The 24,882-nt window shown below is 39.6% G+C and overlaps 1 protein-coding gene across 1 annotated transcript in view; it reads left to right on the top strand.

Annotated features, from left to right (window-relative positions):
- CTSS (cathepsin S) overlaps positions 1-7,250 on the top strand; it is a 28,668-nt gene extending 21,418 nt beyond the window's left edge. The window contains exon 8 of the mRNA XM_032602949.1: positions 6,286-7,250. Coding sequence (XP_032458840.1) covers positions 6,286-6,385 — 100 coding nt within the window. The 3' untranslated portion in view covers positions 6,386-7,250. The remainder of the gene's footprint in view (positions 1-6,285) is intronic.
- The last annotated feature ends 17,632 nt before the right edge of the window (positions 7,251-24,882 follow it).

The following is a 24,882-nucleotide window of genomic DNA, read 5'->3' as shown; positions in this document are numbered from 1 at the left end:
GCCTTATGTATTGAGGTGCTCCTATGTTGGGTGCATATATATTTATAATTGTTATATCTTGTTTTTGGATTGATCCCTTGATCATTATGTAGTGTCCTTCCTTGTCTCTTGTAACATTCATTATTTTAAAGTCTATTTTATCTGATATGAGTATTGCTACTCTAGCTTTCTTTTGATTTCCATTTGCATGGAATATGTTTTTCCATTCCTTCACTTTCAGTCTGTATGTGTCCCTAGGTCTGAAGTGGGTCTCTTGTAGACAGCATATAGATGGGTCTTGTTTTTGTATCCATTCAGCAAGCCTGTGTCTTTTGGTTGGAGCATTTAATCCATTCACGTTTAAGGTAATTATTGATAGGTATGTTCCTATGACCATTTTCTTAATTGTTTTGGGTTTGTTTTTGTAGGTCCTTTTCTTTTCTTGTGTTTCCCACTTAGAGAAGTTCCCTTAGCATTTGTTATAGAGCTGGTTTGGTGGTGCTGAATTCTCTTAGCTTTTGCTTGTCTGTGAAGCTTTTGATTTCTCCATCGAATCTGAATAAGATCCTTGCCAGGTAGAGTAATCTTGGTTGTAGTTTCTTCCCTTTCATCACTTTAAATATGTCATGCCACTCCCTTCTGGCTTGTAGAGTTTCTGCTGAGAAATCAGCTGTTAACCTTATGGGAGTTCCCTTGTATGTTATTTGTCATTTTTCCCTTGCTGCTTTCAATAATTTTTCTTTGTCTTTAATTTTTGCCAATTTGATTACTATGTGTCTTGGCATGTTTCTCCTTGGGTTTCTCCTGTATGGGACTCACTGCGCTTCCTGGACTTGGCTGGCTATTTCCTTTCCCATGTTAGGGAAGTTTTTGACTATAATCTCTTCAAATATTTTCTTGGGTCCTTTCTCTCTCTCTTCTCCTTCTGGGACCCCTATAATGTGAATGTTGTTGCATTTAATGTTGTCCCAGAGGTCTCTTAGGCTGTCTTCATTTCTTTTCATTCTTTTTTCTTTATTCTGTTCTGCAGCAGTGAATTCCACCATTCTGTCTTCCAGGTCACTTATCCGTTCTTCTGCCTCAGTTATTCTGCTATTGATACCTTCTAGTGTAGTTTTCATTTCAGTTATCGTATTGTTCATCTCTGTTTGTTTGTTCTTTAATTCTTCTAGGTCTTTGTTAAACATTTCTTCCATCTTCTCGATATTTACCTCCATTCTGTTTCCAAGGTCCTGGATCATCTTCACTATCATTGTTCTGAATTCTTTTTCTGGAAGGTTTCCTATCTCCACTTCATTTAGTTGTTTTTCTGGGGTTTTATCTTGTTCCTTCGTCTGGTACATAGCCCTCTGCCTTTTCATCTTGTCTATCTTTCTGTGAATGTGGTTTTTGTTCCACAGGCTGCAGGATTGTAGTTCTTCTTGCTTCTGCTCGCCCTGTAGTCTACTAGTGTTGGAGGGTCTCCTGCAGAGGCAGGGGGTGGCTGTGGCTCACCGCAGGGACAAGGACACTGGCAGCAGAAGTTCTGGGAAGTACTCCTTGGCGTGAGCCCTCCCAGAGTCTGGCAGGTGGATTCTTAACCACTGTGCCACCAGGGAAGCCTGAGCCTGATCCTAAAGTAGAGTTAGGTAAATGTTTTATACTAAACATTGTAGGAATTTATATTAAATTAATACATACTGCCTCTTCTCCATGGAATCTAAGGCTGAAAATATGAAGTAAAAAGAAAAAAGTTATAGCCTAGTGGTTTTCCTTAGAGATTTCTCTATAAAGAGATTAAGAATGTGCATATTGGTTTATAACTCAGAACAGGTATTTATTACACCACTTCACTGAAATCACTCTTGCCTAGATTGCCACTCACTTCCATCTTGCCTCATTAAACAGTTTTCAAAGTCTCACCTTACCTGTCCTCTTAACATTTGATATATAATTACTCTCTCCTTTCGGAAACACTCTTTATTCGACTTTCAGGGGACCACATTCTCCTGGTTTTCTTCCTGCTCTACTTACTTCTCAGTCTCCTGAGTTCCTTAGTTCCTTTTATTACTTCTTGCTTATAAATATTACACTTCCCCAGGCCTCAGTTCCCCCTCTCTCTAGGCTCACTCCTTAAGTAATCTCATTTAGTCTCATGGTTTTAAACACCAGGTATGTGCTGATGACTCTCACCTTTGTATCTTTAGCCCTAATCTCTCCCCTGAGCTCCAGATTCCATGTCCAGCAGTCTACCAGCTGTGTGTCTATAGGTCTCTTTAACTTAACATGTTCAAAATAGAACTCTTGACTCCCTGCTACTGCCCCAATTTTCCCCATCTTAGTAAATGCCAACAGCACTTACCCCAGGCCAAAAAACATTGGAGCCATCTCTTCTTTCTTCATATGATACCCTACATCTAAACCATCAGCAAATCCTGTCATTTCTACCATCATTAAATTATCCCAAACCTTATCACTTCTCAATATCTCTACTGTTACCACTCTAGTTCAAGCCACTGTCCATCTCTCTTTGTCTATTGCAGTATATCTCCCAACTGATAATCACTTTCCGTCTTGTTTGCCTGTAGTCAATCCTCTACACTGTAGCCAGAATGAGCTTTTTTAAATCAGGAAGCAGGTGTTATTACTCTCCTACTCCAAACCCTCTAATGGCTTTCCTTCACACTCAGAATAAGACCCATGTCTGTTAAAAGTGGGACATTATCTGGTTTCAGCCTGCCTCTCCAACCACCTCTCCAATTGCTTTCCCCTCTCTCACTGATATCTAGGTACACTAGCCTTGTTGTTGTTTCCCAGACACACCAAGCTGATTCCCAGCTCTTTTCCCAGATTTTTGCATCACTTGCACCTTCAGTTTACTTAGGTCTTTGCTCAAATATTTCCTCAGATAAGCATCCCCTGACTACATCATCTAAAATGTAGCCCTGGGGAATTCCCTAGCGGTCCAGTGGTTTGAACTCTGCGCTTTCACTGCTGGGCCCTGGTTCGATCCCTGGTTGGGGAACTAAGATCCTGCAAGCCACACGGCATTGGCCAAATAATAAAATAAAATAAAATAAATTTAAAAAATTTTTTAAATGTAGCCCGGATTCCCAACACTCTGTATCCCCTTACTCTTTATTTTTCTTTATAGTACTTATCATATCATATCATATCATATTATGTATTTCTTTGTTTATTATATGTTTCCCATATAGAATGCATAGGCTTTAAAAAGACTTTGTCTACCTTGTTTACTTCCATAATCCTAACGCCTAGAATAGTGTCTGGCACAGCCTAAGAAGTTCAAGGCTGCAATTTATTACAAAGGAAATTGGCATATATTTTAGAAGGAATATCTAATAAGTTAGTAGTCTATAATATGCAGGGAGAAGGTAGGGGGACAAACCATCTTGCTTTGTCACTGACTAAGGGGTTTCCCAGGCCATAGGACTTTATTTTTAAAACCAGGACAATCCTAGGGAAAGTGGAACTGTTGGTCACCCTAGAAAAACACTACATACTTTTAAAGGGGATGGACTCTACTTGAGTCAAATCAGATGGACTTATACTTGGATAAGAACAAAAATAGCTACCTCTACTTGTTGAGCATTTACTACAGACACTGTGCAAGCACTTTAAATACATTTTCTCATTTAATTTTTAAGGTAGTCTATGAGATAGGCATTTTATCCCCATAACACAGAATAGGAAACTCCTGATACTGAGAGAGTTAAGAAACTTGCCCAGAATTGAACAGTTTGAGTGAAAGGGCTATAGAGTTGATAAAAATAAACAACTTGGTAAGGACTGGAATGAGCATTTGGAACTGACCTTGAACAGTTCTGAAGACAAGAATTTGTCCTGAAATATTTATTTAACTTGAGATTTTTAATCAGCTGTATTTTTAAAAGGAGGGTTAGCAGTACTCCGCCAAAAAAGAAGTCTGGGATCTACAAAGTTTGGGACAGTTGATCTTGTCCAGATACTGAGTGGGATCTGGGACTCCTAGCTCTCACTGACTGAGTTCATATTACTACTCCTAAGAGCCTCAATTCAACTTTCATTACCAGAACTTAAGTCTAAACTCAGCTTATCTAAAATTTTTTACCTTGTTTTTAGGCAGTGAAATAACTATATAGTAAGATATAGCAATATACCAATTATATAAGTTCATGGATGTTCTAGTTTGAATTTCATTCCCCATACTACCTCTCTCACAGGAAGAGAGTATAAAAGTTAGAGTAGGCTTTGGAATAAAACAACCCTAGATTTGAACTCTTGATTCACAATTAACCATCTGTGTGACTTTGGGCAAGCCACTTTACCTCTGCCAGTTTTTCTCTTTAGTAAAATGAAGATAATACCTACCTCACAGGATGATGATTAAATGAGATAATATAGGTTAAGGTGCTTAGCACAGAGTAAGTGCTCAATAAGTGGTGGCTATTGATATTAATAATAATACCTTAGCCAGAATTTATTATTGCTTTTGCTTATCAAACTGGATACTAAAAAAGCACTGCACATCCATTGATGAGAGGTGACAGCAGAGTTTGGATTTGATTCTCAAGGTGTTGGTGAGGCATTAAAGGATTTTGAGCAGGGGAGTGGCAATAAATGAAAGGAATCAAAAAAAGGAGCCCAGGGAATTCCCTGGAGGTCCAGCGGTTAGGACTTGGCACTTTCACTGCTAAGGGCCCTGGTTCAATTGCTGGTCAATCCCATAAGACGCTTGGTGCGGCCAAAAAAAGAAAAAGAAGGAGCCCATAAGAGAGTTTAAGAAAGAGTGACCATAGACAGAAGAGAAAATCAGGACACAGTAGTATCTTAAAGCCAAGAGAGAAGTGAGGTGAGAGTAGACAACTGTGTTAAATGGTACAAGAGAGAGACAAATAAGACTGGAAGAGTCCAGTGAATGGCTGATACATAGAACATTTAAGGCCTATTGAAGCACAGTTATTTTAAATTATGCCACTTGTCTTCTTCCGATAGTCCAGCATTTCTTAGTCTCTCCACTGCATGCAAAAACACAACCTTCCTTTGAGTCCTGAGCAAAAGTTTGCAATGGCTTCCCTCTGCCTATGGACTTAAACAAGTTCCTCAGTCTGCTGTTCTAAGCTCCGCACAATACGGCCCCAAACCAACTTTCTATCTTCTTTTCACACTACTCCCCTAAAGATGTTGTTTTCCCTTCAACTAAATTTCCTGCTGCTCTCCAAATACAAACACAGTATTTCATGCTTTTATTTGTATACTAGTTATAGCACAATTCATACAGAATATGAATTCTGCCTCATATTATGATTATTTGTACACCTACAATTATAAAATCTCAGAATCATAAAAAACTTTACAAGTCATTTCTCTTACAAGAATTTTGTCAATTTTTTCACTAGTATGTGAAAAAGGGAGAAAAAAGAATATTTTGGTAAATCTTTCATAAATCTAAATTTATTTGTCTCAAAGGACTATACTTAAATTAGAGGTTATGTCCTCTTAAGTTTTGTTTTTGGTGTTAACATGTCCTTTCTTTTACAATTTGATGGTGATAATAAAGGGTTTTTGTTTTTTTCATGTCTGTACTTGCTAACTTAAAAACTGGTAACTTTATGTCAATCTGCAAAATTTTTTGAAATTCTCAAAGTCCATGAAATGAAAAAGTGAGGAACCACTGATCTCCTCTAACCCTTATCTGACCCATGAATTCCCCCTGCAACATCTCTGACAAATTATGTACATGTCTAATTGAACACTTCCAGTGCCACGGAGCTCATCTTTTCCCAAGGTAGCATATTCCATTTTTTACAGCTTTAACTATGAGCAAGTCTTACCTTATCTCAGCTCCACTTCCAGGTCAAAAAGGTGTTTGAGAGCTCTCTTTTTGAGAATCCCCTGCCCTGTGCCTTTTCCATAGTGGTCTCTCAAAAATCTTTCTTAATTGACACTCTCTAAAGAAATTGAAGTTTGACAGGGAATCATCACCTATGATCCTATTATGCAAAAACACTTAAAGATGGGGTCTTGGAAAGGATAATAAAACTCTTTCCCTGCAGAAGTAGGAGGATTTAAAGGTTTAGGATGGAGCTTATATTGTTTTCCTTAGGTATTAAATCTATTCATTAATATAGCATTAAAACCTACCAAACCATCCTTTGAAAATTGCCTAAAAGCCCTGGGGAAATTATTATATTATTTTGTTCTAACTTTGTTTTACAGCTTTTCATATATAATCTCTTTAGGAGAAAAGCAATCTAAGAGATAAAAAGTTGATAATGTGATTTGATTATATTCATTTGTAATTTTGTGTTACTTCTTTTTCTAAAGCTGGGGCCTCAACTTTGGTGACCAAGGATATATACGGATGGCAAGAAATAGTGGAAATCACTGTGGGATTGCTAATTATCCCTCTTACCCGGAAATCTAGAGGACCTCTTTGTTTTATAACAATTCAAGAAAGAAGAAACACTTTCTCACAATTTAATTTTACCTGCTGTAACCAGTAGAAATGTGTGTCATGATCAATATATATTTACTGTACTAACAGAAAATATAGTTTGATTCATCTACTTTTTTAACTTTGCAGATCTTGGGGAAAAGTTTGCTAAGTAAATTAATAATGTACTATAGATATAACTGTATGAAAATTGGTCAACCTGAGATAATCTGTCATGTTTTTCATTGTCTTATTTTATTTGTCCTTTTAAGTCCCCTGATATCCTGCTGAACCTTGATGGCATATAGATTCTTAATAAATAACTGCCTTTTCAACTTTGTATCATTACCATGAGGCAGGAGACAGATGGGCTCCCGGGGCAAATAGTTTGATTTCTTTCCTTGTGGACTGATACTCCGACATGGGAATAACAGGACAATTGAGAGAGGAGTCTGGGCCCTGCCCAGATAGAAGATAAGAGACCACATATTTCTCATTCCTGAAGTCAGGAGACCCCCCCCCCGCCCCCCCCCCCCGGACTACACATGCGCAGAAAGGCTCCTTGGAGGTCAAAAGGAGAGTGATGCCAAGTGGCCAAATCTACCCATACACCTCTTCGGTAGAATCCATCTTGGCTAAGAGATGTGCATGCACACATGGGAAAATCCTGAGCTATACCAAATTCAGACTTTGAATCAGGCAAATCAAAATGATTGGCCTAAGGAAACCTGGAAAAAATGCCCCATATAAGTGATTTAAACTGCCACCAGGGCACGACTCTTTCTGAGCCCGCTCGTGTGTCTATCCACACGTACTGCACTTTTTTCTGCAAATAAATACTTGTTTCACTACTTTCCATCTTTGTGGGAATTCCTTTTCTGCAACGGCGCAGGGCCCGGGCCTTTCACTGACCACTGATCTAGTGCCTAGGATTCGGTGCTCTCACCGCCGCGACCTGACCTCAAACACTGGCCTGGAACCAAAACCCTGCATCAAGCTGCTGCAGGCCGAGGCCACCCAAGATCAACCACATACCATTCTTTTCTTATTCATAGGTAACTATTATAATCTATCATGAGAATATAAATTGTAGTATGCTGGTGATATGCTATGACAACTTTTTTTCTTTTAATAGATCTTTAACGGAGTATAATTGCTTCACAATACTGTGTTAGTTTCTGTTGTACACCAAAATGAATCAGCCATATGCATACATATGTCCCCATATTCCCACTCTCTTGAACCTCCCTCCCACCCTCCCTATCCCACCCCTCTAGGACATTGCAAAGCACTGAGCTGATCTCCCTGTGCTATGCTGCTTCTTCCCACTAGCTAACTATTTTACATTTGGTAGTGCATATATGTCAATGCTACTCTCACTTCGCCCCAGCTTCCCCCTCCCACCCCGTGTCCTCAAGTCCATTATCAATGTCTACATCTTTATTCCTGCCCTGCAACTAGGTTCATCAGTACCTTTTTTTTTTTATATTCCATATATATGCATTAGCATATGGTATTTGTTTTTCTCTTTCTGACTTACTTCACTCTGTATGACAGACTCTAGGTCCATCCACCTCACTACAAATAACTCAATTTCATTTCTTTTTATGGCTGAGTAATATTCCATTGTATATATGTGCCACATCTTCTTTATCCATTCATCTGTTGATGGACATTTAGGTTAGTTCCATGTCCTGGCTATTGTAAATAGTGCTGCAATGAACATCGGGGTGCATGTATCTTTTTGAATTATGGTTTTCTCTGGGTATATGCCCAGTAGTGGGATTGCTGGGTCATATGGTAGTTCTATTTTTAGTTTTTAAAGGAAGCTCCATACTGTTTTCCATAGCGGTTGTATCAATTTACATTCTCACCAACAGTGCAGGAGGATTCCCTTTTCACCACACCCTTTCCAGCATTTATTGTTTCTAGATTTTTTGATAATGGCCATCTGACCGGTGTGAGGTGATACCTCATTGCAGTTTTGAATTGCATTCTCTAATAATTAGTGATGCTGAGCATCTTTTCATGTGCCTCTTGGCCATCTGTATGTCTTCCTTGGTGAAATGTCTATTTAGGTCTTCGACCCATTTTTTAATTGGATTGTTTGTTTTTTTGATATTGAGCTCCATGAGCTATTTGTATATTTTGGAGATTAATCCTTTGTCGTTTCATTTGCAAATATTTTCTCCCATTCTGAGGGTTATCTTTTGTTTTGTTTATGGTTTCCTTTGCTGTGCAAAAGCTTTTAAGTTTCATGAGGTCCCATTCGTTTATTTTTTGTTTTTATTTCCATTACTGTAGGAGGTGGGTCAAAAAAGATCTTGCTGTGATTTATGTCAAAGAGTGTTTTTTCTATGTTTTCCTCTAAGTTTTATAGTGTCCAGTCTTACATTTAGGCCTTTAATCCTTTTTTTTTTTTTTTTTTGCGGTACGCGGGCCTCTCACTGCTGTGGCCTCTCCCGTTGCGGAGCACAGGCTCTGGACGCGCAGGCTCAGCGGCCATGGCTCACGGGCCCAGCTGCACCATGGCATGTGGGATCCTCCCGGACCGGGGCACGAACCCGTGTCCCCTGCATCGGCAGGCGGACTCTCAACCACTGCGCCACCAGGGAAGCTCCTTTAATCCATTTTGAGTTTATTTTTGTGTATGGTGTTAGGAAGTGTTCTAATTTCATTCTTTTACATGTAGCTGTCCAGTTTTCCCAGCACCACTTATTGAACAGGCTATCTTTTCTCCATTGTATGTTCGTGCCTCCTTTGTCGTAAATTAGGTAACCATATGTGCATGGGTTTATCTCTGGACATTCTATCCTGTACCATTGATCTATATTTCTGTTTCTGTGCCAGTACCATACTGTCTTGATTACTGTAGCTTTGTGGTCTAGTTTGAAGTTGGGGAGCCTGATTCCTCCAATTCCGTTTTTCTTTCTCAAGATTGCTTTGGCTATTTGGGGTCTTTTGTGTTTCCATACGAATTGTAAAATTTTTTGTTCTAATTCTATGAAGAATACTAAAGAATTCTGTGAAGCATGCCATGGTTTGATAGGGATTGCATTGGGTAGTATAGTCATTTTCAAAATACTGACTCTTCCAATCCAAGAACATGGTATATTTCTCCATCCGTTTAGGTCATCTTTGATTTCTTTCATCAGTGTTTTATAGTTTTCTGAGAACAAGTCTTTCACTTCTTTAGGTGGGTTTATTCCTAGGTATTTTATTCTTTTTGTTGCGATGGTAAATGGGATTGTTTCCTTAATTTCTCTTTCAGATTTTTCATCATTAGTGTATAGGAATACAAGAGATTTCTGTGCATTAATTTCATATCATGAAACCTTACCAAATTCAATGATTAGCTCTAGTAGTTTTCTGGTGGCATCTTTAGGATTTTCTACGTATTGTATCATGTCATCTGCAAACAGTGACAGTTTTACTTCTTCTTTTCCAATTTGTATTCCTTTTATGTCTTTTTCTTCTCTGATTGCTGTGGCTAGGACTTCCAAAACTATGTTGAATAAGAGTGGCGAGAGTGGACATCCTTGTCTTGTTCCTGATCTTAGTGGAAATGCTTTCAGTTTTTCACCATTGAGTATGATGCTTGCTGTGGGTTTGTCATATATGGCCTTTATTATGTTGAGGTAGGTTCCCTCTTTGCCCATTTTCTGGAGAGTTTTTATCATAAATGCGTGTTGAATTTTGTCAGAAGCTTTTTCTGCATCTATTGAGATGATCATATGGTTTCTATTCCTTAATTTGTTAGTGTGGTGTATCATATTGATTGATTTGCATATATTGAAAAATCCTTGCATCCCTGGGATAAATCCCACTTGATCATGGTGTATGATCCTTTTAATGTGTTGCTGGATTCTGTTTGTTAGTATTTTGTTGAGGATTTTTGCATCTATATTCATGAGTGTTATCGGTCTTCCCTCCAAAGCCTCCTCCAGGCCGCATGGGTCCTGGGGGCATAAGAGGGAGGCTGAGGAGATCAGGAGAGGCAGGCAGAAGGGGCCCTTTGGGAGGAGCAGGAGAGGAGTAGATGGTGTTTGCCCCGCCCACTCGAGCCCAGGAAGCCTGCTGGGCTCCCAGGTGAGGTTCCTCCACCCTCTGAGACCAGGGGTGGGGGGTACACCTGGGCCCCTTCTGTTCCTGTTGAGCCTATGCCCTATCCCCCACAGCCCCCAGTGCCTTTTCCAGCCTTGTGGATCCCAAGCATAGGCCCCACCCACCACCCAAACCTCACCCTTGCTTAGGCCCTGCCAAGCCTTCCCCCCACCTTTTTTTTTTCCCCTCCTCCTCTTTTTTACTATTGTGGTACTGTTTTACCTTCTTGTTTTTGATTCATCTATATTTTTATTTTTATATTGTTTCTAACATATCTGTTAGTTTCCTAGTCTAATTTTATTTTTTACTTTGGTATTGTTCTCTTTTTTTTTTTTTTTTTTTTTGCTGCCCCACACGGCTTGCAGGATCTTGGTTCATGAGCTGGGAGTGGGGCCGAAGCTCCTGTGGTGGGAGCTCTGTGTCTGAAACACTGGACTAACAGAGAACTTCACATCCCAGGGACTATTCATCAGAGTGAGGTCTCATGGAGGTCCTCACCTCAGCACCAAGACCCAGCTCTACCCAACAGCTTACAAACTCCAGTGTTGGAAGCCTCAGGCCAAACAACCAGGAAGAAAGGAACACAATCCCACTCATAAAAGAAAAAAAAAAGAAAGAAAGAAAAATGAGAGAGCAAAAAAAAAATATATGTTACAGATGAAGGAGCAAGGTAAAAACCTACAAGACCAAATAAATGAAGAGGAAATAAGCAATCTACCTGAAAAAGAATTCAGAGTAATGATAGTAAGGATGACCCAGAATCTCAGAAATAAAATGGAGGCACAGATTGAGAAAATACAAGAAATGTTTAACAAACATCTAGAAGAACTAAAGAACAAACAAACTGAGATGAACAACACAATAACTGAAACAAAAAATACACTAGAAGGAATCAATAATAGAATAACTGAGGCAGAAGAATGAATAAGTGAGCTGAAAGACAAAATGGAGGAAATAACTGCTGAGGAGCAAAATAAAGAAAAAATAATGAAAAGAATTGAAGACAATCTCAGAGACCTCTGGGACAATACTAAACGCACCAACATTCGAATTATAGGGGTCCCAGAAGAAGAAGAGAAAAAGAAAGGGTCTGAAAAATATTTCAAGAAATTATAGGCAAAAACTTCCCTAACCTGGGAAAGGAAATAGTTACCCAAGTCCAGGAAGCACAGAGAATCCCATACAGGATAAACCCTAGGAAAAACACACCAAGACACATATTAATCAAACTAATAAAAATTAAATTCAAAAAAAATATTAAAAGCAGCTAGGATAGGGGCTTCCCTGGTGGCGCAGTGGTTGAGAGTCCACCTGCCAATGCAGGGGACATGGGTTCGTGTCCCAGTCCGGGAAGATCCCACATGCTGTGGAGCGGCTAGGCCCGTGAGTCATGGTCGCTGAGCCTGCACGTCCGGAGCCTGTGCTCCACAACGGGAGAGGCCACAACAGTGAGAGGCCCGTGTACCCCTCTCCCCGCAAAAAAAAAAAAGAAAAGAAATCACAGCTGACACTGCAGAAATTCAAAGGATTATAAGAGACTACTACAAACAACTATATACCAATAAAATGGACAACCATGAAGAAATGGACAAATTCTCGGAAAGGTACAGTTTTCCATGACTGAACCAGGAAAAATTAGAAAATATAAACAGGGCTTCCCCGGTGGTGCAGTAGTTAAGAGTCCGCCTGCTAATGCAGGGGACACAGGTTTGAGCCCTGGTCCGGGAAGATCCCACATGCCGCGGAGTGGCTAAGCCTGTGCGTCACAACTACTGAGCCTGCGTGACACAACAACTGAGGCCCATGTGCCTGGAGCCTGTGCTCTGCAAAGGGAGAGGCCACTGCAATGGGGGGCCCACCCACCGCAGGGAGGAATGGCCCCCGCTCGCCACAACTGGGGAGGGCCTGTGCGCAACAACAAAGAGCCAATGCAGCCAAATAAATAAATAAAAGAAATTTTTTAAAAAAAGAAAAGCATTAAAAAAATATATGTATCTTAATATATATATATATATATATATATATATATAAACAGACCTATCACAAGTAACGAAATTGAAACTGTGATTAAAAATCTTCCAACAAACAAAATTCCAGGACCAGATGGCTTCACAGGTGAATTCTACCAAACATTTAGAGAAGAGTTAACACTGATCCTTCTCAAACTCTTCCAAAAAATGCAGAGGGAGAAACACTCCCTACAAAGCCACCATCACCCTGATACCAAAACCAGAAAAAGACATCACAAAAAAAGAAAATTATAGACCATTATAACTGATGAACACAGATGCAAAAATCCTGAACAAAATACTAGCAAACAGAATCCAAGAACACATTAAAAGGATCATATACCATGATCAAGTGAGATTTATCCCAGGGATGCAAGGATTCTTCAATATACACAAATCAATCAATGCGATACATCACATGCTATGGCAACTTTAAAAAAAAATACGTTTATTTATTTATTTTTGACTGCATTGGGTCTTTGTTGCTGCACGCGGGCTTTCTCTACTTTTGGCAAGCGGGGGCTACTCTTCATTGCAGTGCGTGGGCTTCCCATTGCGGTGGCTTCTCTTTGTTGCGGAGCATGGGCTGTAGGCACATAGGCTCAGTAGTTGTGGCACACGGGCTTAGTTGCTCCGTGGCACGTGGGATCTTCCCATCCCAGGGCTTGAACCCATGTCCCCTGCATTGGCAGGTGGATTCTTAACCACTGCGCACTATGGCAAGTTTAATGGAAGAAACTATTAAGTTCTTCATGTCCTGAGATTGTATCTTTTCACATAAAAGAATTCAGTAAATGTTTTAAAATAAATAATGTCAAAGTAGACACATGCTAAAGAGACAATCTATTTTCAAGCGTTTTGTAATAATTATTTTAATGATCAACAGTAATTATACTAATTCAAATTATTTTTACCTAGTCATTAGCAATGGGCCAGTATCTTTTGGGGACAAATTATTAGTCATACTGAAAAAATAACCAAACTGCATTTCTTTAAAAATATTCCATTACTCACATTTTTATGAGTAATTAGATTGCTGCTCTAGATTAGTAGACAGGTTCTGAAGAGGTAGCAGGAATTTTAAATTTTATAAGTTCATGTCTATGACATGAAAAATGTATGGGATGATGTCATTAATATATATTAAACTGAACTTAAACTAATTTTACTATCTTTGGTTCCCTTTCCACAAAGTACATTTTAAAGAACAAGAATTGCTCACTATAAAAACATGGTAATAATATATGAATATTATCAAAAGTGTAGAGAAATATTGTAGTTAAAAAGTATTTAGTTGGACTTCCCTGGTGGCACAGTGGTTAAGAATCTGCCTGCCAACGCAGAGTACACAGGTTCGATCCCTGGTCTGGGGAGATCCCACATGCCGCAGAGCAACCAAGCCTGTGTGCCACAACTACTGAGGCCACGTGCCGCAACTACTGAAGCTCATGCACCTACAGCCCATGCCCCGCAACAAGAGAAGCCACTGCAATGAGAAGCCCACACGCCACAACGAAGAGTAGCCCCCACTAGCCACAACTAGAGAAAGCCCATGCACCGCAGCGAAGACCCAATGCAGACAAAATAAATAAATTAAATTAAATTAAAATAAAAAGTGTTTAGTTGATTATTCTTTAATTTTTATTTTGCCCACAATTTTTCAAGCACTGTAAATGGAACAAAAACATATGTTCTTAACCTTTGTCAGTCTCATTAAGCCTATGGACACCTTCTCAGAATAATGTTTTTAAATCCATAAAATAAAATACATAGAATTACAAAGGATGCTGATTATATTGAAATACAGTTATTAAAAATTTTAAATATAACTTTGTGCTATAGTAATAAACATGTTTCTTTTTTTTTTCAAGAATGCTTTCACCTTTATTTTTCTTGATATACTCAAGATATAGACATTTCATACAAACAGGGTTAAGTGACGTGTGTGTGTTTTACATAAACCGGAGGCACAATCATGGCTAAAATAACACTTGGCTCAGCAACTTACATCACTGAGAAGGATCCTAGGAAGTTCACCATAAACATGCTTCTTTAAAAATGCATTAAATAACAAGAGTTAATAACTATCTTAAATTTAAAAGAGTGACAAGTATAAATGATATTTCAAGATATCTGAAAAAACTGTAATGTGATACAAAAATATCTGAGTTTTCTTTGGGTGATAGAATTACAAGTATTGCTAATATTACTGTGTTTTATGAACTATGTTCAGAATTGAGGGAAATGCTTTCAGTTAGAGGTTGATGAAAATAAAGATGTTATTGTTTTCCCCATAAAAATCCACAGATTTTCTGAATTCTATCCATGGATCCTTTAGGAATCCATGGATCCCAGGTGAAGAACCTCTGAACTAGTAAGTAGAACAATGAAATATTTAACAAAAATCTTTATTGTAGGGGGGACCTTGAAGATGGCGGAAGAGTAAGACGCGGAGATCGCCTTCCTCCCCACGGATACACCAGAAATACATCCACACGTGGAACAACTCCTACAGAACTCCTACTGAAGGCTGGCAGAAGACCTCAGACCTCCCAAAAGGCAAGAAACTCCCCACGTACCTGGGTAGGGCAAAAGAAAAAAGAAAAAACAGAGACAAAAGAATAAGGACGGCACCTGCACCAGTGGGAGGGAGCTGTGAAGGAGGAAAAGTTTCCACACACTAGGAAGCCCCTCCGCGGGCGGAGACTGCGGGAGGCAGAGGGGGGAGTTTCGGGACCGCGGAGTAGTGCACAGCGACGGGTGCGGAGGGCAAAGCGGGGAGATTCCTGCACAGACGATCGGTGCCGACCAGCACTCACCAACCCGAGAGGCTTGTCTGCTCACCCGCCGGGGCGGGCGGGGCTGCGAGCTGAGGCTCGGGTTTTGGTTTTGGACGGAGCTCAGGGAGAGGACTGGGGTTGGCGGCTTGAACATAGCCTGAAGGGGTTAGTGCACCACGACTAGCCGGGAGGGAGTTCGGGGAAAAGCCTGCACCGGCCGAAGAGGCAAGAGACTTTTTCTTCCCTCTGTTTCCTGGTGCGCGAGGAGAGGGGTTTAAGAGCGCTGCTTAAAGGAACTCCAGAGACGGGCGCGAGCCGCGGCTAAAAGCGCAAACCCCAGAGACGGGCGCGAGCCGCGGCTGAGGGCGCGAGCCCCCGAGATGGGCGCGAGCCGCGGCTGAAAGCGCAAACCCCAGAGACGGGCGGGAGACGCTAAGGCTGCTGCTGCCGCCACCAAGGGGCCTGTGTGCGAGCACAGGTCACTCTCCACACCCCTCTTCCGCGGAGCCTGTGCAGCCCGCCACTGCCAGGTTCCCGGGATCCAGGGACAACTTCCCCGGGAGTACGCACGGCGGGTCTCAGGCTGGTGCAACATCACGCCGGCCTCTGCCGCAACATCACGCTGCCTCTGCAGCCACAGGCCCGCCCCGCACGTAGTGCCCCTCCTACCCCCATCCCCCAACCCCCGGCCTGAGTGAGCCGGAGGCCCCGAATCAGCGGCTCCTTTAACCCCGTCCTGTCTGAGCGAAAAAACAGACGCCCTCCAGCGACCTACACGCAGAGGCAGGGCCAAATCCAAAGCTGAGCTCCTGTGAGCTGTGAGAACAAAGAAGAGAAAGGGAAATCTCTCCCAGCAGCCACAGAAGCAGCGGATTAAAGCTCCACAATCAACTTGATATACCCTGCATCTGTGGAATACCTGAATAGACAAGGAATGATCCCAAATTGAAGAGGTGGAATTTAGGAGCGAGATCTATGATTTTTTTCCCTTTTCCTCTTTTTGTGAATGTGTACGTGTATGCTTCTGTGTGAGATCCTGTCTGTATGCTCTTGCTTCCACCATTTGTCCTAGGGCTCTATCCGTCCATGACTTTTTTTTAAAAATTCTTTTTCTTACCAAAATTCAAAAAGAGTCATGTACCAAAATGTTCATTGCAGCTCTATTTACAATAGCCAGGACATGGAAACAACCTAAGCGCCCATCATCGGATGAATGGATAAAGAAGATGTGGCACATATACACAATGGAATATTACTCAGCCTTAAAAAGAAATGAAATTGAGCTATTTGTAATGAGATGGATAGACCTAGAGTCTGTCATACAGAGTGAAGTAAGTCAGAAAGAAAAAGACAAATACCATATGCTAACACATATATATGGAATTTAAGGGAAAAAAATGTCATGAAGAACCTAGGGGTAAGATAGGAATAAAGACGCAGACCTACTGGAGAACGGACTTGAGGGTATGGGGAGGGGGAGGGGTGAGTTTTGATAGGGCGAGAGAGAGTCATGGACATATACACACTAACAAACGTAGTAAGGTAGATAGCTGGGGGGAAGCAGCCGCAAGGCACAGGGATATTAGCTCGGTGCTTTGTGACAGCCTGGAAGGGTGGGATGGGGAGAGCAGGAGGGAGGGAGACGCAAGAGGGAAGACATATGGGAACATATGTATATGTATAGCTGATTCACTTTGTTATAAAGCAGAAACTAACACACCATTGTAAAGCAATTATACCCCAATAAAGATGTTTAAAAAAAAAAAAAAAAGACAACCCTCAGAATGGGAGAAAACATTTGCAAATGAAGCAACTGACAAAGGATTAATCTCCAAAATTTACAAGCAGCTCATGCAGCTCAATAACAAAAAAACAAACAACCCCATCCAAAAAAAAAAAAAAAAAAATTCACATTCAAACTTTTCTGAATGTGTTCAAAGCATTGTTTTAGAGTTGGATCATTCTAATCAGGATTCAAACCAGGTAGGCAGGAATAAAGAGGTAGACATAGAGAATGGACTTGACATGGGGTGGGAGGGCGAAGCTGGGGCGAAGTGAGAGTAGCACTGACATATGTACACTACTGAATGTAAAATAGTTGGCTGGTGGGAAGCAGCAGCATAGCACAGGGAGATCAGCTCTGTGCTTTGAGATAACCTAGAGGGGTTGGGATAGGATGGGAGGGAGGCTCAAAAGGGAGGGGACATGGGCACATGTGTATGCATACGGCTGATTCTCTTTGTTGTGCAACAGAAACTAACACAGTACTGTGAAGCAATTGTACTCCAATAAAGATCTATTTAAAAAAAAAAAAAAAATTCTTTTTCTTAATAATTAAGTTTAATTGTAATAACTTTATTATACTTTACCTTCGTTCCTTCTTTCTTTCCTTCCTTCCTTCCCTCCTTTAGACAACGAAACACCCCAAATTGAGGAGGTGGTCTCAGGGAGCAGGATTTATGATTTTTCCCCCTTTACCTCTTTTTGTGAAGGTGTATGTGTATGCTTCTGTGTAAGATTTTCTCTGTATAGCTTTGCTTCCAACATTTGTCCTAAGGTTCTATCCGTCCCTTTTTTTTTTTTTTTTCTAAATATTTTTTAATTCAATAACTATATTATACTTTATTTTCTTTTTACTGTATCATCTTTCTTTCTGTCTTTTTTCCTTCTTTCCCTCCTTCCTTCCTTCCTCCCTCCCTCCCTCCCTCCCTCCTTTCTTTCCTTCTTTGCTTCTTTCTTCCTTCCTTCCTTTCCTCCTTTCCTTCTTTCTTTACTCATACTTCTACTAATTCTCCCTACTTTTTCTCCCTTTTATTCTGAGCTGTGTGGATGAAAGGCTCTTGGTGCTCCAGCCAGGAGTCAGGGCTCTGCCTCTGAGGTAGGAGAGCCAACTTCAGGACACTGGTCAACAAGAGACCTCCCAGCTCCACATAATATTAAACGGTGGAAATATCCCAGAGACCTCCATCTTAACACCAGCACCCAGCTTCACTCAACGACCAGCAAGCCACAGTGCTGGACAACCTATGCCAAACAACTAGCAAAACAGGAACACAACCCCACCCATTAGCAGAGAGGCTGCCTAAAACCATAATAAGGCCACAGACACCCCAAAACACACCACCAGACGTGAACCTGCCCACTAGAGAGACAAGATCCAGCCTCATCCAGCACAACACAGGCACTAGTCCCCTCCACCAGGAAGCCTACACAACCCACTGAAACAACCTTAGCCACTGGAGACAGACATCAAAAACAACGGGAACTACGAAAGTGCAGCCTGCAAAAAGGAGACCCCAAACACAGTAAGATAAGCAAAATGAGAAGACAGAAAAACACACAGCAGATGAAGGAGCAAGATAAAAACCCACCAGACCTAACAAATGAAGAGGAAATAGGCAATCTACCTGAAAAAGAATTCAGAATAATGATAGTAAGGATGATCCGAAATCTTGGAAGTAGAATGGACAAAATGCAAGAAACAGTTAACAAGGACCTACAAGAACTAAAGATGAAACAAGCAACGATGAACAATGCAATAAATGAAATTAAAATCACTCTAGATAGGATCAATAGCAGAATAACTGAGGCAGAAGAACGGATAAGTGACCTGGAAGATAAAGTAGTGGAAATAACTACTGCAGAGCAGAATAAAGAAAAAAGAATGAAAAGAACTGAGGACAGTCTCAGAGACCTCTGGGACAACATGAAACGCACCAACATTCGAATTATAGGGGTTCCAGAAGAAGAAGAAAGAAAGAAAGGGACTGAGAAAATATTTGAAGAGATTATAGTTGAAAACTTCCCTAATATGGGAAAGGAAATAGTTAATCAAGTCCAGGAAGCACAGAGGGTCCCATACAGGATAAATACAAGGAGAAACACGCCAAGACACATATTAATCAAACTGTCAAAAATTAAATACAAAGAAAGCATATTAAAAGCAGCAAGGGAAAAACAACAAATAACACACAAGGGAATCCCCATAAGGTTAACAGCTGATCTCTCAGCAGAAACCCTACAAGCCAGAAGGGAGTGGCAGGACATACTGAAAGTGCTGAAGGAGAATAGCCTGCAACCAAGACTACTCTACCCAGCAAGGATCTCATTCACATTTGATGGAGAAATTAAAACCTTTACAGACAAGCAAAAGCTGAGAGAGTTCAGCACCACCAAACCAGCTTTACAACAAATGCTAAAGGAACTTCTCTAGACACGAAACACAAGAGAAGGAAATGACCTATAGTAGCGAACCCAAAACAATATATAAAATGGAAATAGGAACATACATATCGATAATTACCTTAAATGTAAATGGACTAAATGCTCCCACCAAAAGACACAGATTGGCTGAATGGATACAAAAACAAGACCCTTATATATGCTGTCTACAAGAGACCCACTTCAGAACTAGAGACACATACAGACTGAAAGTAAGGGGATGGAAAAAGATATTCCATGCAAATGGAAACCAAAAGAAAGCTGGAGTAGCAATTCTCATATCAGACAAAATAGACTTTAAAATAAGGACTATTAAAAGGGACAAAGAAGGACACTACATAATGATCAAGGGATCGATCCAAGAAGAAGATATAACAATTGTAAATATTTATGCACCCAACATAGGAGCACCTCAATACATAAGGCAAATACTAACAACCATAAAAGGGGAGATCAACAGTAACACATTCATAGTAGGGGACTTTAACACCCCACTTTCACCCATGGACAGATCATCCAAAATGAAAATAAATAAGGAAACACAAGCTTTAAATGATACATTAAACAAGATGGACTTAATTGATATTTATAGGACACTCCATCCAAAAACAACAGAATACACATTTTTCTCAAGTGCTCATGGAACATTCTCCAGGATAGATCATATCTTGGGTCACAAATCAAGCCTTGGTAAATTTAAGAAAACTGAAATTGTATCAAGTATCTTTTCCGACCACAACGCCATGAGACTAGATATCAATTACAGGAAAAGATCTGTAAAAAATACAAACACATGGAGGCTAAACAATACACTACTTAATAATGAAGTGATCACTGAAGAAATCAAAGAGGAAATAAAAAAATACCTAGAAACAAATGACAATGGAGACACAACGACCCAAAACCTATGGGATGCAGCAAAAGCAGTTCTAAGGGGGAAGTTTATAGCAATACAAGCCCACCTTAAGAAGCAGGAAACATCTCGAATAAACAACCTAACCTTGCACCTCAAGCAATTAGAGAAAGAAGAACAAAAAAACCCCAAAGCTAGCAGAAGGAAAGAAATCATAAAAATCAGATCAGAAATAAATGAAAAAGAAATGAAGGAAACAATAGCAAAGATCAATAAAACTAAAAGCTGGTTCTTTGAGAAGATAAACAAAATAGATAAACCACTAGCCAGACTCATCAAGAAAAAAAGGGAGAAGACTCAAATCAATAGAATTAGAAATGAAAAAGGAGAAGTAACAACTGACACTGCAGAAATAAAAAAAATCATGAGAGATTACTACAAGCAACTCTATGCCAATAAAATGGACAATCTGGAAGAAATGGACAAATTCTTAGAAATGCACAACCTGCCAAGACTGAATCAGGAAGAAATAGAAAATATGAACAGACCAATCACAAGCACTGAAATTGAAACTGTGATTAAAAACCTTCCAACAAACAAAAGCCCAGGACCAGATGGCTTCACAGGTGAATTCTATCAAACGTTTAGAGAAGAGCTAACACCTATCCTTCTCAAACTCTTCCAAAATATAGCAGAGGGAGGAACACTCCCAAATTCCTTCTACGAAGCCACCATCACCTTGATACCAAAACCAGACAAGGATGTCACAAAGAAAGAAAACTACAGGCCAATATCACTGATGAACATAGATGCAAAAATCCTCAACAAAATACTAGCAAACAGAATCCAACAGCACATTAAAAGGATCATACACCATGATCAAGTGGGGTTTATTCCAGGAATGCAAGGATTCTTCAATATACGCAAATCTATCAATGTGATAAACCATATTAACAAATTGAAGGAGAAAAACCATATGATCATCTCAATAGATGCAGAGAAAGCTTTCGACAAAATTCAACACCCATTTATGATAAAAACCCTCCAGAAAGTAGGCATAGAGGGAACTTTCCTAAACATAATAAAAGCCATATATGACAAGCCCACAGCAAACATCATCCTCAATGGTGAAAAACTGAAAGCATTTCCACTAAGATCAGGAACAAGACAAGGTTGCCCACTCTCACCACTCTTATTCAACATAGTTTTGGAAGTTTTAGCCACAGCAATCAGAGAAGAAAAGGAAATAAAAGGAATCCAAATCGGAAAAGAAGAAGTAAAGCTGTCACTGTTTGCAGATGACATGATACTATACATAGAGAATCCTAAAGATGCTACCAGAAAACTACTAGAGCTAATCAATGAATTTGGTAAAGTAGCAGGATACAAAATTAATGCACAGAAATCTCTGGCATTCCTATATACTAATGATGAAAAATCTGAAAGTGAAATCAAGAAAACACTCCCATTTACCATTGCAACAAAAAGAATAAAATATCTAGGAATAAACCTACCTAAGGATACGAAAGACCTGTATGCAGAAAATTATAAGACACTGATGAAAGAAATTAAAGATGATACAAATAGATGGAGAGATATACCATGTTCTTGGATGGGAAGAATCAATATTGTGAAAATGACTCTACTACCCAAAGCAATCTACAGATTCAATGCAATCCCTATCAAACTACCACTGGCATTTTTCACAGAACTAGAACAAAAAATTTCGCAATTTGTATGGAAACACAAAAGACCCCGAATAGCCAAAGCAATCTTGAGAACGAAAAAAGGAGCTGGAGGAATAAGGCTCCCTGACTTCAGACTATATTACAAAGCAACAGTAATCAAGACAGTATGGTACTGGCACAAAAACAGAAAGATAGATCAGTGGAACAGGATAGAAAGCCCAGAGATAAACCCACGCACATATGGACACCTTATCTTTGATAAAGGAGGCAGGAATGTACAGTGGAGAAAGGACAGCCTCTTCAATAAATGGTGCTGGGAAAACTGGACAGGTACATGTAAAAGTATGAGATTAGATCACTCCCTAACACCATACACAAAAATAAGCTCAAAATGGATTAAAGACCTAAATGTAAGGCCAGAAACTATCAAACTCTTAGAAGAAAACATAGGAAGAACACTCTATGACATAAATCACAGCAAGATCCTTTCTGACCCACCTCCTAGAGTAATGGAAATAAAAACAAAAATAAACAAATGGGACCTAATGAAACTTCAAAGCTTTTGCACAGCAAAGGAAACCATAACCAAGACCAAAAGACAACCCTCAGAATGGGAGAAAACATTTGCAAATGAAGCAACTGACAAAGGATTAATCTCCAAAATTTACAAGCAGCTCATGCAGCTCAATAACAAAAAAACAAACAACCCCATCCAAAAATGGGCAGAAGACCTAAATAGACATTTCTCCAAAGAAGATATACAGAATGCCAACAAACACATGAAAGAATGCTCAACATCATTAATCATTAGAGAAATGCAAATCAAAACTACAATGAGATATCATCTCACACCAGTCAGAATGGCCATCATCAAAAAATCTAGAAACAATAAATGCTGGAGAGGGTGTGGAGAAAAGGGGACACTCTTGCACTGCTGGTGGGAATGTGAACTGGTTCAGCCACTGTGGAGAACAGTATGGAGGTTCCTTAAAATACTACAAATAGAATTACCATATGACCCAGCAATCCCACTACTTGGCATATACCCTGAGAAAACCAAAATTCAAAAAGAGTCAGGTACCAAAATGTTCATTGCAGCTCTATTTACAATAGCCAGGACATGGAAACAACCTAAGCGCCCATCATCGGATGAATGGATAAAGAAGATGTGGCACATATACACAATGGAATATTACTCAGCCTTAAAAAGAAATGAAATTGAGCTATTTGTAATGAGATGGATAGACCTAGAGTCTGTCATACAGAGTGAAGTAAGTCAGAAAGAAAAAGACAAATACCGTATGCTAACACATATATATGGAATTTAAGGGAAAAAAATGTCATGAAGAACCTAGGGGTAAGATAGGAATAAAGACGCAGACCTACTGGAGAACGGACTTGAGGGTATGGGGAGGGGGAGGGGTGAGTTTTGACAGGGCGAGAGAGAGTCATGGACATATACACACTAACAAACGTAGTAAGGTAGATAGCTGGGGGGAAGCAGCCGCAAGGCACAGGGATATTAGCTCGGTGCTTTGTGACAGCCTGGAAGGGTGGGATGGGGAGAGTGGGAGGGAGGGAGACGCAAGAGGGAAGACATATGGGAACATATGTATATGTATAGCTGATTCACTTTGTTATAGAGCAGAAACTAACACACCATTGTAAAGCAATTGTACCCCAATAAAGATGTTTAAAAAAAAAAAAAAAAAAAAATCTTTATTGTATGTCTAATATAAGGAGAAATTTTTAGCCATAATAATTTCAAACTTACAGAAATAAAAAGCCTTTTTTTAAAAATAAAATAGTTTACACAAAAAATAAAATAAAATAAAAATGTTAAATCAAAAAAGAAATTTAAAAAAAGTCTTACTCTGGAAACTGTATATAGGATGATTTGACGAAAATAAAAAGAATACTAGCTTGAAGGTACTACAGCAAGTATATGTGTGGTGCTAAAACTCTGGACAAAATTTGTAACTGTGAATAAAGGAAAAAAATTACAAACAAATCAAAAACAAAGAGCAAGTCTGGGAGACACCATAGAAGTTGACAAAACTTTTAACTGGATAAAAAAAAAGGTAAAGAAACAAGAGGACTTAAACATTCCAGAACTAGGAGTCCACTGGACAATGCCATTAAAAATATATACGACTCTTTGGGGCTATTCAGACTCCGAATAGCCAAAGCAGTCTTGAGGGAAAAAAAGGGAGCTGGAGGAATCAGACTCCCTGACTTCAGACTATACTACAAAGCTACAGTAACCAAGGCAATATGGTACTGGCACAAAAACAGAAATATAGATCAATGGAACAGGATAGAAAGCCCAGAGATAAACCCATACACCTACAGTCAACTAATCTATGACAAAGGAGGCAAGGATATACAATGGAGAAAAGACAGTCTCTTCAATAAGTGGTGCTGGGGAAACTGGACAGCTACATGTAAAAGAATGAAATTAGGACACTCCCTAACACCATACACAAAAATAAACTCAAAATGGATTAAGATGTAAATGTAAGACCGGACACTATAAAACTCTTAGAGGAAAACATAGGAAGAACACTCTTTGACATAAATCACAGCAAGATCTTTTTTGATCCACCTCCTAGAATAATGGAAACAAAAACAAAAATAAACAAATGGGACCTAATGAAACTTAAAAGCTTTTGCAAAGCAAAGGAAACTACAAACAAGAGGAAAAGACAACCCTCAGAATGGGAGAAAATATTTGCAAACGAATAAACAAAGGATTAATCTCCAAAATATATAAACAGTTCGTGCAGCTCAATATTAAAAAAATAGACAACCCAGTCCAAAAATGGGCAGAAGA

Source organism: Phocoena sinus, chromosome 1 (assembly GCF_008692025.1).
Source record: "Phocoena sinus isolate mPhoSin1 chromosome 1, mPhoSin1.pri, whole genome shotgun sequence".
Classification (NCBI taxonomy): Eukaryota; Metazoa; Chordata; class Mammalia; order Artiodactyla; family Phocoenidae; genus Phocoena; species Phocoena sinus.
The sequence above is the reverse complement of the archived record's forward strand: the minus strand, read 5'-3'. Positions and strand labels throughout refer to the sequence as shown.